The following is a 13,565-nucleotide window of genomic DNA, read 5'->3' on the forward strand; positions in this document are numbered from 1 at the left end:
CAATATTTGAATTATTTGATAATCTTCACTAACTTTTTAGTATCTAGGTATATTGAGTTTTTTTGTTTCTGCCATTAAATGTTTCACTCTTACATCGTTCTTCAAAGAGGATTGTGCTGATGACTTGTCTCTCTTCCATAAGTAGACACTCAAACCTCAGTGAGACCCTTTACCATTTAGTAAACTTCAGAAAAGAGCTTTGGGTACAGAAAATAAGAATTAAATATTTTTATGGTTTCTACATAAAGAAAAAAAAGAAAAGAGTTTTGGACAAATAGAATTGCCTGTTCATTCATTTTGGTTTATTGGTTTTTCTGGGTGGTCCTAAAAGCATATCTTACTACCCTGGAAGTAGAAATCCAATAAAATGTTGCTTCTGCATCAAAGGTAAATTCAGAACAGTTAACTTGTATGATATATTTGGAAATATAAAGACAAATTAAAGCAGTTGATGCTTGCCCAAATAGAATATGTTAGCTTTCTCTGCCTTAATTCTCTCTGAAAAATCATTGACCTCAATTCCCATCTTCCATGCCATACAAGGAATTAGTGTACTTCTAATTTGGCAACTGCTGTTCTTTTTTCTGTTGATGGTATTTTTCACTCTTGCCGTTCTGAAACTTGCCAGGCTCTGAAGTATTTCTGTAATACTTTTTCATCTCCTACTTGTTGATTGCTGATTGACAAACAGCTATCTAGTAAAAAAAAAAAAATCATCTGATCTGAAAAGGGAGCCAAATAATTTGTGAGTAAACTATAATACACCCTTAAAGTGCCAAATAACTTTTGTTTGCCCTGAAATTTATAACTTCATTAGCTAAAGATATCAAGCATTTTTTTTTCAAGATCAAACTGAAGAGAAAACAAGGAGGGCTTTAATTTTTAAAAAGTGGTGAATAAACATCTATTTTTGCTGGCTCTAAGTACCCTAGACATGAGGCTTCTAAGCTACTTGTTAGGGAAGCAAGAATATGGAGATCAAACCCATGCCTCCTGAGTGAGAGTAATTCATAACATTCCATACTTATCTTACAATTTAAGTTTAAGGATCACTAAAATCTGTGACCACCTATGCTTTAAACTACAGAAAAGTTCAATTGTTTGCCTATCGATATAAAAAGTTCAATTGTATGGGCAGCCCAGGTGGCTCAGTGGTTTAGCACCGCCTTCAGCCCAGGGTGTGATCCTGGAGACCCGGGGTCGAGTCCCGCATCAGGCTTCTTGCATGGAGCCTGTTTCTCCCTCTGCCTGTGTCTCTGCCTCTCTCTCTCTCAGTGTCTCTCATGAATAAATAAATAAAATCTTAAAAAAAATAAAAATAAAAGTTCAATTGTTTGCCTATCGTATATAATAAATTAGGACAGTTTTTCAGTTTCCAGTTCTATTTTAATTTTTATTTATTTATTATTTATTTTGAATTTTTAAAAATTTTTAAGTGAGCTCTTTACCTGGCATAGGGCTCAAACTTGTGACCCCAATATCAAGTGTTACATGCTGTATGAATTGAGCCAGCCAGGCACCTCTCATTTTCCTGTTTTAACTTTTAGAGACCGATTGTTTGCTTGCTTGCTTGCTTGCTTGCTTGCTTGCTTTTCTTCTTTCCTTCCTTTCAACTATTTATTTATTTATTTAGTTAGTTAGTTAGTTAGTTTTAGAATTGAATTTTAGTTAACATACAGTGCAATATTGACTTCTGGAATAGAATTCAGTGATTCATCATTTACATGTAACACCCAGTGCTCATCACAGCGAGTGCCCTCCTGAATGCCCATCACCCATCTAGCCTATCCTGCACTCATGTCCCTCCAGTCTTCCAAAAGATTTTTGAGTCTTCTCATCCTTAAATTTTAAAGGAGAGATAAAATCCCACTGGCATCTCATCATTACAAGCAATGCCATTAACCTCATTAAAATGAGGAAATCTTTTACTATAACCCTGTACTTCCCTTTTAATCCTCATTTATTCCTGATTTTTCCCTTTCCCTGCATCCGTCCCTTTTATCTTCCACTTTTTTGGCGGCTGTATCTGTTATTTGGGGTCTGGTTGTCAATCCCATTCCAGCAGGACCCTTCCAATGCTAGCTTAGCAGGCACCCTCCCTTTGCTGGTTCTTTTATCCAGATGCAGAGTCCGACTGTGTCTGACTGGGAGTAGGGCAGGAGCATTCATCTGTCCTCAGTGCTACAAACCAGGTGAAACCCCTACAAATGTAACTGAATAAAGCTTTAGTTTCTGACACTTCATTTGAGTCATAGCTTATGATCATTGTGCCTCTTCCTTTGATAATTGAGATACTTTTTTTAAACTCCTAAAAACAAAAAGGTGTCACCTGGCTCTGTCCTGAAAATAATAGCAAAAGCCCTCAAGTTCACTATGTTTTTATGAATCTCAAGAAATCACCTACGGAGAAGAACATATAATTGAGAAGGACTCTGCCCATAAAATCCTTTCTTCTTCATGAATGCATGGTGTTTTAGACTGCAGCTGTGATATCTAAACCTAGTATATGTGTAATAAATACCCGGAGAGGAGACTGTTCTGCTCTGCGTGTTTGATGCTTCTGCTGCTTGTGATTCTTATCGTGAAAATGGCTAATATTTATTGAGTGATACATTTGTGCCAGGCTGTATGTTAAGATAGGTCTCATTGTTATCCTCATTTTCCAAATGAGAAAATTAGGCTCCGAGAGCAATTTACCCAAACCCAATTCTTTGAATCCATTTCAATGAAATTAGAAAGGTGGCAGTAAGGATGATAGAGACAAACGATGATAGTCATAAACCAGCCAGACACCTTTTGAGTTATATCTAGTCATCATTCAGCTCAAGTTTGCCTTAAGTTCTGGCAAGAGAGTATTCTTAAGAGTGTAGTTAAGATAATCTTGAATTAAGAAGAAGCCTTGATGCAGAACACCCCACTATCCAATGTGTAATTGAATAAGGAGCTTGAGCCTCCTACTCTCCCCTTTCTGATGGTGGTCCACCCTGTCCCATCATTCTGGTTTCAGCTCCTCCAAGAGGACCATGAATAGAGAGATCATATCCCTTTTTCTGCTCACTTCATGAGAGAAAGGGCCTTGTCTGTCTTCTTGGCTGCCATTTCTCCAAAGCTGGAGTAGTTCTTGCCATATGGTAAGCACTCTGGAAAGATTTATTAAAGGGCTGAGTGAGGACTCTCTTCCTGTCCAGGACCGAGTTCCTTAATCCCCTTTGACTTCCTCAATCCCCTTTGACTTCCTCAATCCCCTTTGACTTCAGTGTGGCTGATCAAGGGCCAGATTGGACAAACATCTCTGGTATTGTGTGTTTGATTTGCTTAAATTGTCACGGGGACCAGGAGCTACCCCCACCCCCACCCCCACGCCCCACCCCCTGTGCAGTGTTCTGTTAAATAAGCAGCACCTGTGTATGGAACAGTTCCCTGAAAGTTAAGATCATGGCATGGATGGATGAAGGCTCAGAAAACACTATCCAATAATCAAAGTAAATTTTTAGTGCCTTCAGTCTCAATTTTTGGTGGACATTTTTCCTGTTTGTTTATTATTCCTTACCCACCCCCCAATTCTTGAGCCCTTCTCTTTGGTGGGCCCTGTGCTAGGTCCTGGGAATGTGAAGAAGAATGAGACATCATCCTTGTCCTTGGGAGGCAGAGTTCCTGGGAAGATGAATCCACAAACAACTCATTAACAATATATAGAAATAAGTGGAAAAAAAAAAAAAAAAGAAGTGCGATAGGAAAGGTATATAAAAAGTGCAAAAGTACAGAGACACTATCTAGACAGGGTGGTAGTGGGGGGCAATAAATGAAAAGTTAACAGAAGATGTAACATTTATCCTGAGAATTAAAATTTAAGTTGGGTGGGAAAGAAGAAGGAGAGCATTTTAGGTGGAAGAACTAACATGTACAGGGGCGAAGTCAGCATGAAGGGGCATGACATATCCTAACAACAAGGTTAGGTTAGTTCTACATGAATGAAACACTGGGCACTTTTTTTAAGCTTTTATTTTTTAAGTAATCTCCACACCTAATATGGGGCTCAAACCCACAACCCCAACATCAAGGGTCTCACTCTCTACCAACTAAGCCAACCAGGTGCTCCAGCACAAGGCACTTTTTATGCAGGAGGGCAAATTTTGATACCCAATAAGTAGATTGGGGCCACATGTAAAGGATTCTTTTTTTTTTAAGATTTTATTTATTTATTCATGAGAGACACACGGAGAGAGGCAGAGACACAGGCAGAGGGAGAAGCCAGCTCCCCACAGGGAGCCTGATGTGGGACTCCATCCCAGGACCCCAGGATCACGCCCTGAGCCAAAGGCTGATGTTCACTAAGCCACCCAGGTGCCACTGTATAGGATTCTATATGTGGGCTAAAGCTTGAACTTTTTCCTGATGAGAAAACTAGTAGAGATCTTTAAACATGAACATGACTTGATTGGTTTAGGGCTTCACAAGGATGCCTCTGACAGCAAAGTGAAGCAATCTATAAGTTCCTGTATGTCCAAGTGGAAAGACATGAGGCCCTGGGGTATATAGGAGTGGATGGGTTTCAAATCCATTTGAAAGTTAGACTTAGCAGAAGGGAATGCACATTCAATCAGAAATTGAATGTAGAACAAGAGGGAAAGACAAGAACATTAGATTGTAAGTTGAATATCCAGGTAGATATTTTCTCCAAGATCTTTTAGTAGGAGAAGATTGAATTTACCTAATCGTCTAGATGACTTCTAAGACATATAGTAACCCTTTGATTTTCATTTTAGTTAAAAAAATTTTTTTTAAAGATTTTTATTTATTTATTCATGAGAGACACAGAGAGAGAGAGGCAGAGGCACAGGCAGAGGGAGAAGCAGGCTCCATGCAGGGAGCCCGATGCGGGACTCGATCCTGGGTCTCCAGGATCATGCCCTGGGCCGAAGGCAGGCGCTAAACCACTGAGCCACCCAGGGATCCCAAAATTTTTAAAAAACTAGTTTAAAAGCATCAACCATCAGCAAGCGGGTCCTCTTTTAAGAGAAGAGGCATCTTAGTATGTGAAATCATGTTGTCTATTCATCTGTCACACTAACATTGCTGGCCCTGTTGAAAGGAAAGTCCAGGTCCTGATGCAAGGCTATTGGAGTCTTTCTTCTTTTTTTTATTTTAGGATCCCTGAATCAGAGTGAGGATGATGTCCTGGGTAAGCCCGGGTTAGGGAGCAATGACATAGAAGTACACTTGATGTTCAGGGCGCCCTTCCATGGCCAAGCCACAACAATACCCTGTCGGGAGTAGTCCTAAAAATTAATTTTGTTGTCATGGTTCCACCTTAACTTTTATCATCTGGGTCAGGATGAGGATTCATTGTCATATACTTCATGCATTTGCTCCGATCTCTGGCTAACCAATGTTTTTCCATGACTTTGTAACAGTTATTTTTGTTCAGGAAGGAATAATAAAGTGAGATTTGCCATCTGTATAAGACAACATTAGTTTTATTTTGACATTTCTTTTCTAGACAGCAGAGTCTTTATAATTAGGTTTTCCCTCTGCCAAAAATTTTGCTGAAAAACTACTTCCCTGAAAAAAAAAAATTTTCAGAGCTCCCATTATTAGTTGGAGTCATCTTATTTTGTTTTGGAAGTTCTTTCGTAAGCCAGTCAGGAAATGAAACAAGAAGATTTTCTCTTGAAAACTAATTCTTAGCAAGAAACAAAAGTTAACTTTTCTTCAAAAGAAAATTAGGAGAGTGAAAAGAAACATGTTTCAAATGGTGATGGTTCCAATGTCTTTTTAAATTTTAATTTGTCAGATTTAAGTGAACAACATAGGAAGCCATATTCCAAATGAGCTTGTATTCTTGCTGTGACTGTGGTCAGGTTTATGTCCAACTTCTCGAAATACCCGGGGGACTGTGCTAGAACTGAAGCACAGCAGCAGTTGTGGGCTCTCTGAAGAGCCCAACTGTGGAATCTACCCCTTTGTTGGTAAATGGTGGCCATCAGGCAGGTGCCACCTGGGGAGATGCAGGCCCCAGGCAAAGCCAAATGGACCAACATGCTGCTGTTGTGCCATTGGCTCTGTGATGGATATCTGAGAGAGTAAGTCACAGTGTGCCAGCTGACAGCACTTTCTCTCCAGAGTGCTCTTCAAAACGTGACAGGTGATAAAATCCCCCATCACTGCTAATGGGGAAAACAGCCCAGTGAGCTAATGGCAAAAACAGTCATACTCACTGCATTGGCACCTTCCACCCCCCATAAGATCTAGAAACACCTTCCAGTTCGGACGTAGCCCTAGTGGCCAAATTCTCTTTACAGCATAGAATACTTTCCTTTTTTTTTTTTTTTTTTTAAGATTTTTATTTATGTATTCATGAAAGACCCAGAGAGAGAGAGGAGAGGCAGAGACACAGGCAGAGGGAGAAGCAGGCTCCATGTAAGGAGCCCCACATGGGACTCGATCTCAGGACCCTAGGAACATGCCCTCAGTCAAAGGCAGACACTTGAGCACTGAGCCACCCAGCTGCCCTGGCTATTCTCCTTTTTGAGTCCTACCTGAAGGGCTGCTCCTAGAGTCAGACTGCAGACCCCGCCACCATCCTTCTCTTCCTCATCTCCACATGCCTTTCCTCCACCGCCATCATCTAGTATTTTTGTATTAAGCATTAGCAAGAACATGGAACTGAAATAGACATTATATAACATCTCAAATGGTGTATCTATTTAAAATGGAGACAGCAGGTGTCTTCTACAAGCACTGAGCCGGTATTGTTTATAGCAGTCTAGATAAAAGGGCGAAATACCAGTTCTTGGCTGTTCTTCAGCCGTTCTTGAGCTCAGGGGCAGAGTGGAAGCGTTTCTTTCCAGTGTATTTTTGTATAAAACGAACAGCACCTCCTTTTCAGTTTCAAAATGTTGCTTATGGGTGACTGATGTGCTGTGAAGTGTAAGGCGTAGGGAGCAATCTCCTCTGTCAGAAGGTGGTGGCCTCTTGTTTTGAATATACAAATTTGCTCATGTAAAATAGAAAGGGTATTAATAAACTGGCTTGGGGGACGCCTGGGTGGCCCAGCAGTTGAGCATCTGCTTTTGACCCAGGGCATGATCCTGGAGACCTGGGATCGAGTCCCACATCGGGCTCCCTGCACGGAGCCTGCTTCTCCCTCTGCCTGTGTCTCTGCCTCTCTCTCTCTGGGGGTCTCTCATGAGTAAACAAATAAAATCTCAAAATATATAGACAAACAAGCATACAGGCTTGGGTGACTGTTTGGGCCTTGACTCTTGGTCAAGAAGAGATGTAGGGTTCAAGGAAAAGTTCTTTTTAGTCTGTGATAGCAAAGAATGAGGCAGGTCGTTACCCGCCCGTGTGTTGAAGAATTGTTACCTTCATGTAATCTAGCTCCACTCTGCTCCTTCCCTTCACCAAACACAGAGAAGAACCAGGCACCTGGTATGTTAAGGGTTTGAATAGAAGCCTCCTTGGCAGTAGAGCCTTGAGTTTCTTATCCATAAGCAACAAAGGTTCCTCTAAAGGGAATTAGCATCACCTTCTGCTGTATGAAAAGGAAGAGTCTGCACTTCGCTGAGATTTACTGTGCCTATGGTTTTCATTGGGCAGTGAAGCTTTATGTGGCCTGTCAGGGTATCGGGGTAAAGCCCACTTCATACTGGGGACATCAGCAACATGGCACTCTGGGGGCAGAAGGCACCTGGAGGGTCACACAGGCCTTGTTTGAATCTTAGCTTTGCCACTTACTAGCTATTTGGACTTTTCAATCTTCTTCTTTTTAACAATGAAACAGTTATGTTAGACTGAGTTATAAATATTAGCTACCATTTATTGAGCACGGAGGTTGTGCCAGGTACCCAGACAAGCAATTATCATCAACAGTGTCATTTAATTTTCATCATAATGCATGAGCTAGGAATTATTATCTCTACATTGAATGTAAGGGCGATATGCTCAGGGTCACATGGCTCGTGAGTGGTTGGCGTCAGGCTTCAATATTGGGTCTCTCAGATTTCAGATCCTGGGAGAGATAATATGAACTTAACATGGTACCTGGTACGTGGTAGGTGCTTAGCAATGCCAGTTATTTTTCCTTCCATGTGTTTCCTGTGGTTTTGGTGTTGATTTCTGTGTCAGATTTTTATATATAAGGTTCTCCAGAGCTGGCCTGTCCTGCTGCCCTCATGTGGTTCATTTGGATAACAGTGGTTTAAAAAACATTTAATTGGGGTGTAATATGTATGCCAATAAGGGTTATTTCAAATGTGTCTGTAGAGTCACCTAAGTGTATGGATACTTTTGGATATATCAATGATTCTAACATCTCAGTATACAAGAAATACCACTTTAAATTTTTTTTTCCTACAGTCCAATTTAATTTCTAACCAAGTTCCACCCAGCTGGTAAGATACTTCATTTCAGTCACTCTTGTAACTTGTCCTCTGGCTTCACCATCAGTTGTCTTAGAAAAGAACCTTTCTCTTCCCTGGTATAGTGCATCACATGAAGCTTTGTCCTCTCAAGAAGGGAGGAATTTTTCTTGCAAAGATGTTTTCCACCCGACTGCTGTGTTTACAGAGACCTTTAGCCCACTGGAGAAATCTTCAACTTTCACACTTAAGAAAGAGTTCAAATCACCAGGGAGTAGAAGCTTAATTCAGTTACCAGTTTAAATGTTAGAAACTTTTTCCAGGAGAGTAAAAGAGAAAGGTCTGCTGTCCCCATTATCAGGAGCTTTAACTCACTAAGTGAAATTTCACTTGAGGTTTCTTTTTGTGGACAGTGAGGGGCTTAGCTTACCTGGATTCATTTTGCCTCACCCACAATTGCATGCATGCATTTGCAGCCCAGTCATCGATTATCCGTGCAGGGCTGTAACCCAAGCAGCTCTCCTCCGGGGACTTCCTTGCTTTCCAGCGACCCGACCCAAGAGATTTGAAGGTCTGGTGTCAGATTGGTGCCACGGCGCCCTCTGATTCTGTGTAATGGGGGGAGGTGTGGGTGCAAGAGGGGAGGTTAGGATGGGACATGGTAAGGAGGGAGCATCTGTCTTAGTTCTTAAGCAGCATTTATTTTTAAATTTTTTAAAAAAGGTTTTATTTGTTTATTCATTCAAGACACAGAGAGAGAGAGGCCGAGGGAGAAGCAGGCTCTGCGCAGGGAGTCCGAGGCGGGCCTCGATCCCACGACCCCAGGGTCATGCTCTGGGCCGCAGGCGGACGCTCAACCACTGGGCCCACCGGGGGCCCCTCTTAAGCAGCATTTCAAAGCAGCATAGACTCCTTGGGTCCTTAAATGTGTCTGGCGTCGTCCTCATGCAGAGACCTTATTGTATTTCAGATAACGGAGGACAGACGCTGGCGGGGGGCAACAACTGGCCGCTTCGAGGACGAAAATGGAGCCTGTGGGAAGGAGGCGTTCGAGGGGTGGGCTTCGTGGCGAGCCCCCTGCTGAAGCGGAAGGGGGTGAAGAGCCGGGAGCTCATCCACATCTCCGACTGGCTGCCCACCCTCGTGGGGCTGGCCGGGGGCAGCACGAAGGGCACCAAGCCTCTGGATGGCTTCGACGTGTGGAGGACCATCAGGTACTGCTCAGTCTCCTTTGTTCCCTCCCGGGGCGGGCGGCAAGAGCAGCCTGGGGGACTGAGTGGAAATGATAGTTCAGCTTACCGGTAAATTATTTTTTTAAAGATTTTTGAAATTTATGTATCCACAAGAGACAGGGAGGCAGAGGGAGAAGCAGCCCCCGAGCGGGGAGCCTGACGTGGGACTCGATCCCGGGACCCTGGGGTCATGCTCTGGGCCCAAGGCAGATGCTCAACCACTGAGCCTCCCAGGTGCCCACAAATAAATTATTTTTTAGAAAGAATAAAATGTTTTTAGAACTATTGTCAGGATGTATAGAGATGTTCTGGATTTGAGATTGTGGCCACGTGTTTGATACAAAGAGGAAGATTGTCTTCAGCTGCTTGCCCTCTACAGGTGTTTTTTTAAGCAGAGAAGCTTCTCAAAGGGGTAGGATGGGGTATTTGCTTCCTGGAGGCCGGGGGACCTGCCCTGTTGTCTGCTGGGAGAATGGAGCGCTACACAGGGGATAGAGCTGGAATGGGAGCCAGAGAGTATCTAATGAGCACCCACTATGAACCACCCCGGTTTGTTTGTTTTTTTAAAGATTTTATTTATTTATTCATGAGAGACACAGAGACACACACACACACACACACACAGAGGCAGAGACACAGGCAGAGACACAGGCAGAGGGAGAAGCAGGCTCCATGCAGGGAGCCCACGTGGGACTCGATCCCAGGCCTTCTGGATCAGGCCCTGGGCCGAAGGCGGCGTCAAACCGCTGAGCCACCCGGGCTGCCCTGAACCATCCACCCCTGTTTTAGCGGTGGGGGAGTTCGAAGTGAACAAGACAGACAAGATTTTGGCTCTCATGGAGCTTGTGTTCTAGTAGAGAAGGTGAGGGAGGGCAGGGAGTGCAGAGAGGAAATAACTAAACACATAAATAAGCAAGATGATTTCCAGTAGCCATAAACACTGTGAAGGCAGTAAGGACGTGTGTTGTGGAGGAGAGTTGGCAGACATAAGGAGGTACGCTGGGGAGCAGAACCCAGACTCAGCTTCGGAAATGGTGGCAGTCCTTTTCCGGTTTAGCCACCACAGCGTAGAAAAATGGAGGTACATACCACCAGGGGTGCAGGAAGAAAATTATAAGCTTGTATTTGTTTTTGATTTTATCTTAATTTTGTCTAAGAATATGTTTTATAAGGTACAGAACGTATTAGAAGATTAGCACATATATCCAAGTTATAAATAAATGTGCACATATTGTACATATATTTTACTGGTGGAATGGCAGTTGTCTAGTGCAATAGGATTTAACCTCTCTTTGGTGTTACAGAGGGAGAAAAAGTGGCTGATTGACTACCCTAATGGTCAGGAGGAGACAACCTCCTCGTGTTCTCTTCTTCATCCCATTCCAGATGCTCCATCTCAAAAATAGTAGGGTTTCTATTCTTAGGAAACATGCAGTCGAGTAGGAGTAAAGTGTCACGATAACATGTTAACATATCCTTAGATGGTTCAGAAAAAATTATGTGCATGTATTTCCTATATAGTTCGAGATATACAGTGTGTGTGTGTGTGTGTGTACACAGGAAAAATACATACTGAGTCAATAATTAACAGTAAGATTATCTGGGTAAAGGGCATAGGTGGTTCTTTTAGTATTTCTTAGTTTTGCAACTTTCTTTAAATTTGATATTATTTCCACATAAAACTTTTTAAAAATAGGCAATTCTGGCAACACAGGGATCCAACCTTACCACAAAGCCAACTGACAGCAATCAAGTTGTTTCTGTCTTCCTTAGACTATTCCCTCTTCAAATCACTTGTCTCCATTGCCCCCAAATCCCAACCCAGGCCCACTCCATTCACTGGTGTGAACTACCTGGTCCCTGTAGACATTTAGGTTTATAATCCATAGTGCATAGTATGGATATACCATAATTTAACCAGTCCCCAACTGCTGGATATACTGGTTATTTCTAATATTTATATTATCAATTTTTATGTAAGTGATATTCAGTATTAAAAATAGGAGGGTTTGGGCACCTGGGTGGTTCAGTCGGTTAAGCATCCAACTCTTCATCTCAGCTCAGGTCTTGATCTCGGGGCATGAGTTCAAGCCCCACATTGGACTCCACACTGGCCAAGGAGCCTACTTAAAAAATAAATAAATAAAAATAAATAGTAGTGTTTGAGATAAGATTACTTTATGCAAAGGAACTTTAGTTTTGATGCTAAAATTTAAAATGTCCTATGAGCTTAGGAATGATGAAAGTAGCATTGGGCAGGGCTGTTTGGCCTCTGACAAGCATGGAGTCTATTGGTTCCTTTGTAATGAATTTCATCCAGGAGGTGAGACTAGGGAAGGTCTTCATCTCCTACAGACCCAGGGGAAATTCTGATTCGATTAGCTTTGTGTCCTTTTTCTTTCAATTACTTTGCAATTCAAAGTTCCCAAGTTTTTTTTTTTTTTAAAGAGAATTTAAAAGATCTTTTCTCAAACAGCAAAATTTAAAGTATCAGGAGCTCTTTTTTTACCTTTTCCTATTTTCCAACTATTACTTTGAAGAGTCCTTCTTCTAAATCATACTATTTTGGGGGAAAAATCCTAACCAGCCCCAAATTGTTTCCTCCTATTCTTGCCTGAGAAGTTGGTTTTTCCGTTTGGATTGGACGACCAGTTTATGATTTGCCATTTAAAGAGAACAGAGCCGTATCCACCTCATCAAACAGCTAAGCCAAGAAGTAAACAAGAAAACTTTTTCTCTCATTAGTTGTTTTGAAAGTTTATACTCATTATTTGCTCATTCATACAAGATGACATTTTTGTTTTTCTCTAAAATCTTTGTGCCCCTCTTCATGATCTAAACATTAGATGTACACACGTGTTCTATGCTGACTCGATGTAATTTCCCTGGATATCAGTAATATATACTCATTGTAGATAACTTGCAAAGCACAGACAATAAAAATAACCACCCAGATCTTACCTGGAAACAGCTACCATAAACATGTCATGTTCCCTTAAAATTTTTCCTAGCATTTTTTTTGCTGTCTCTTTTTTTCCTCAACTCACACATCATCAGTTTTAATCATGTTGTCCAAGAAACTCATTGCAAATATTATTTCAATGATTACATATTCTGTCATTAACCTTTTTTAAAAAAGATTTTATTTATTTATTCATGAGAGACACAGAGAGAGAGGCAGAGACACAGGCAGAGGGAGAAGCAGGCTCCATGCAGGGAGCCTGACGTGGGACTCCATCCCGGGACCCTGGGGTCACGCCATGGGCCGAAGGCAAAGGTTCAACCACTGAGCCACCCAGGTGCCCCTCTGTCACATACCTTGATATCCTTAACAATTCCCTTACTATAGATTGATCTTTATTCTTTTTATCATTAACACTGGAGTAAACAATTTCTTCATAAAATCTCTGTCTATATTTTGGATACTTCTCGTTATATAGAAATTATTTAAAATTAAATTATTCAAAAGAATGAGTTCTACATATTTACTTTTTTGTTTTTTTTTTTTTAAGATTTTATTTATTCATTCATGAGAGACACACAGAGAGAGGCAGAGACACAGGCAGAGGGAGAAGCCGGCTCCACACAAGGAGCCCGATGCGGGACTCGATCCCCGAACCCCAGGATCACGCCCTGAGCTGAAAGCAGAGCTCAACCGCTGAGCCATCCAGGCATCCCTACTTACTTTTTTTGAATGTCAGCTTTATTGCATGCATTTTTAGTTGTTCTTCTTGTGTTGCTATGGAACACAAACCTTGAAAAAGTTTGCCTAATTTTGGAGAATGAAGAAAATAGGTATCAAGTTAAATCTGGAAGTTGATTTTGTTAAATTGTCTTTATATTTCATCATTCAACCATGAGGCAACACCGCAATCTGAGATGTATATTCAAGGGACATGCTGGGTGGTTAGTGTTCTGTCATTGAGTCAAACATTGTCTGACACCTTTCTCTCCTCTCACTGACTTATGA

At 41.6% G+C, this 13,565-nt stretch overlaps 1 protein-coding gene across 2 annotated transcripts in view; it reads left to right on the forward strand.

Moving 5' to 3' along the window:
- Nucleotides 1-13,565, forward strand: part of ARSB (arylsulfatase B) — a 171,424-nt gene that overhangs the window by 72,758 nt on the left and 85,101 nt on the right. For both annotated transcript variants that reach the window (XM_041753113.1, XM_041753112.1), the window contains exon 5: nucleotides 9,334-9,577. In XM_041753113.1, coding sequence (XP_041609047.1) covers nucleotides 9,334-9,577 — 244 coding nt within the window. The remainder of the gene's footprint in view (nucleotides 1-9,333; nucleotides 9,578-13,565) is intronic.

Source organism: Vulpes lagopus, chromosome 4, assembly GCF_018345385.1.
Source record: "Vulpes lagopus strain Blue_001 chromosome 4, ASM1834538v1, whole genome shotgun sequence".
Classification (NCBI taxonomy): Eukaryota; Metazoa; Chordata; class Mammalia; order Carnivora; family Canidae; genus Vulpes; species Vulpes lagopus.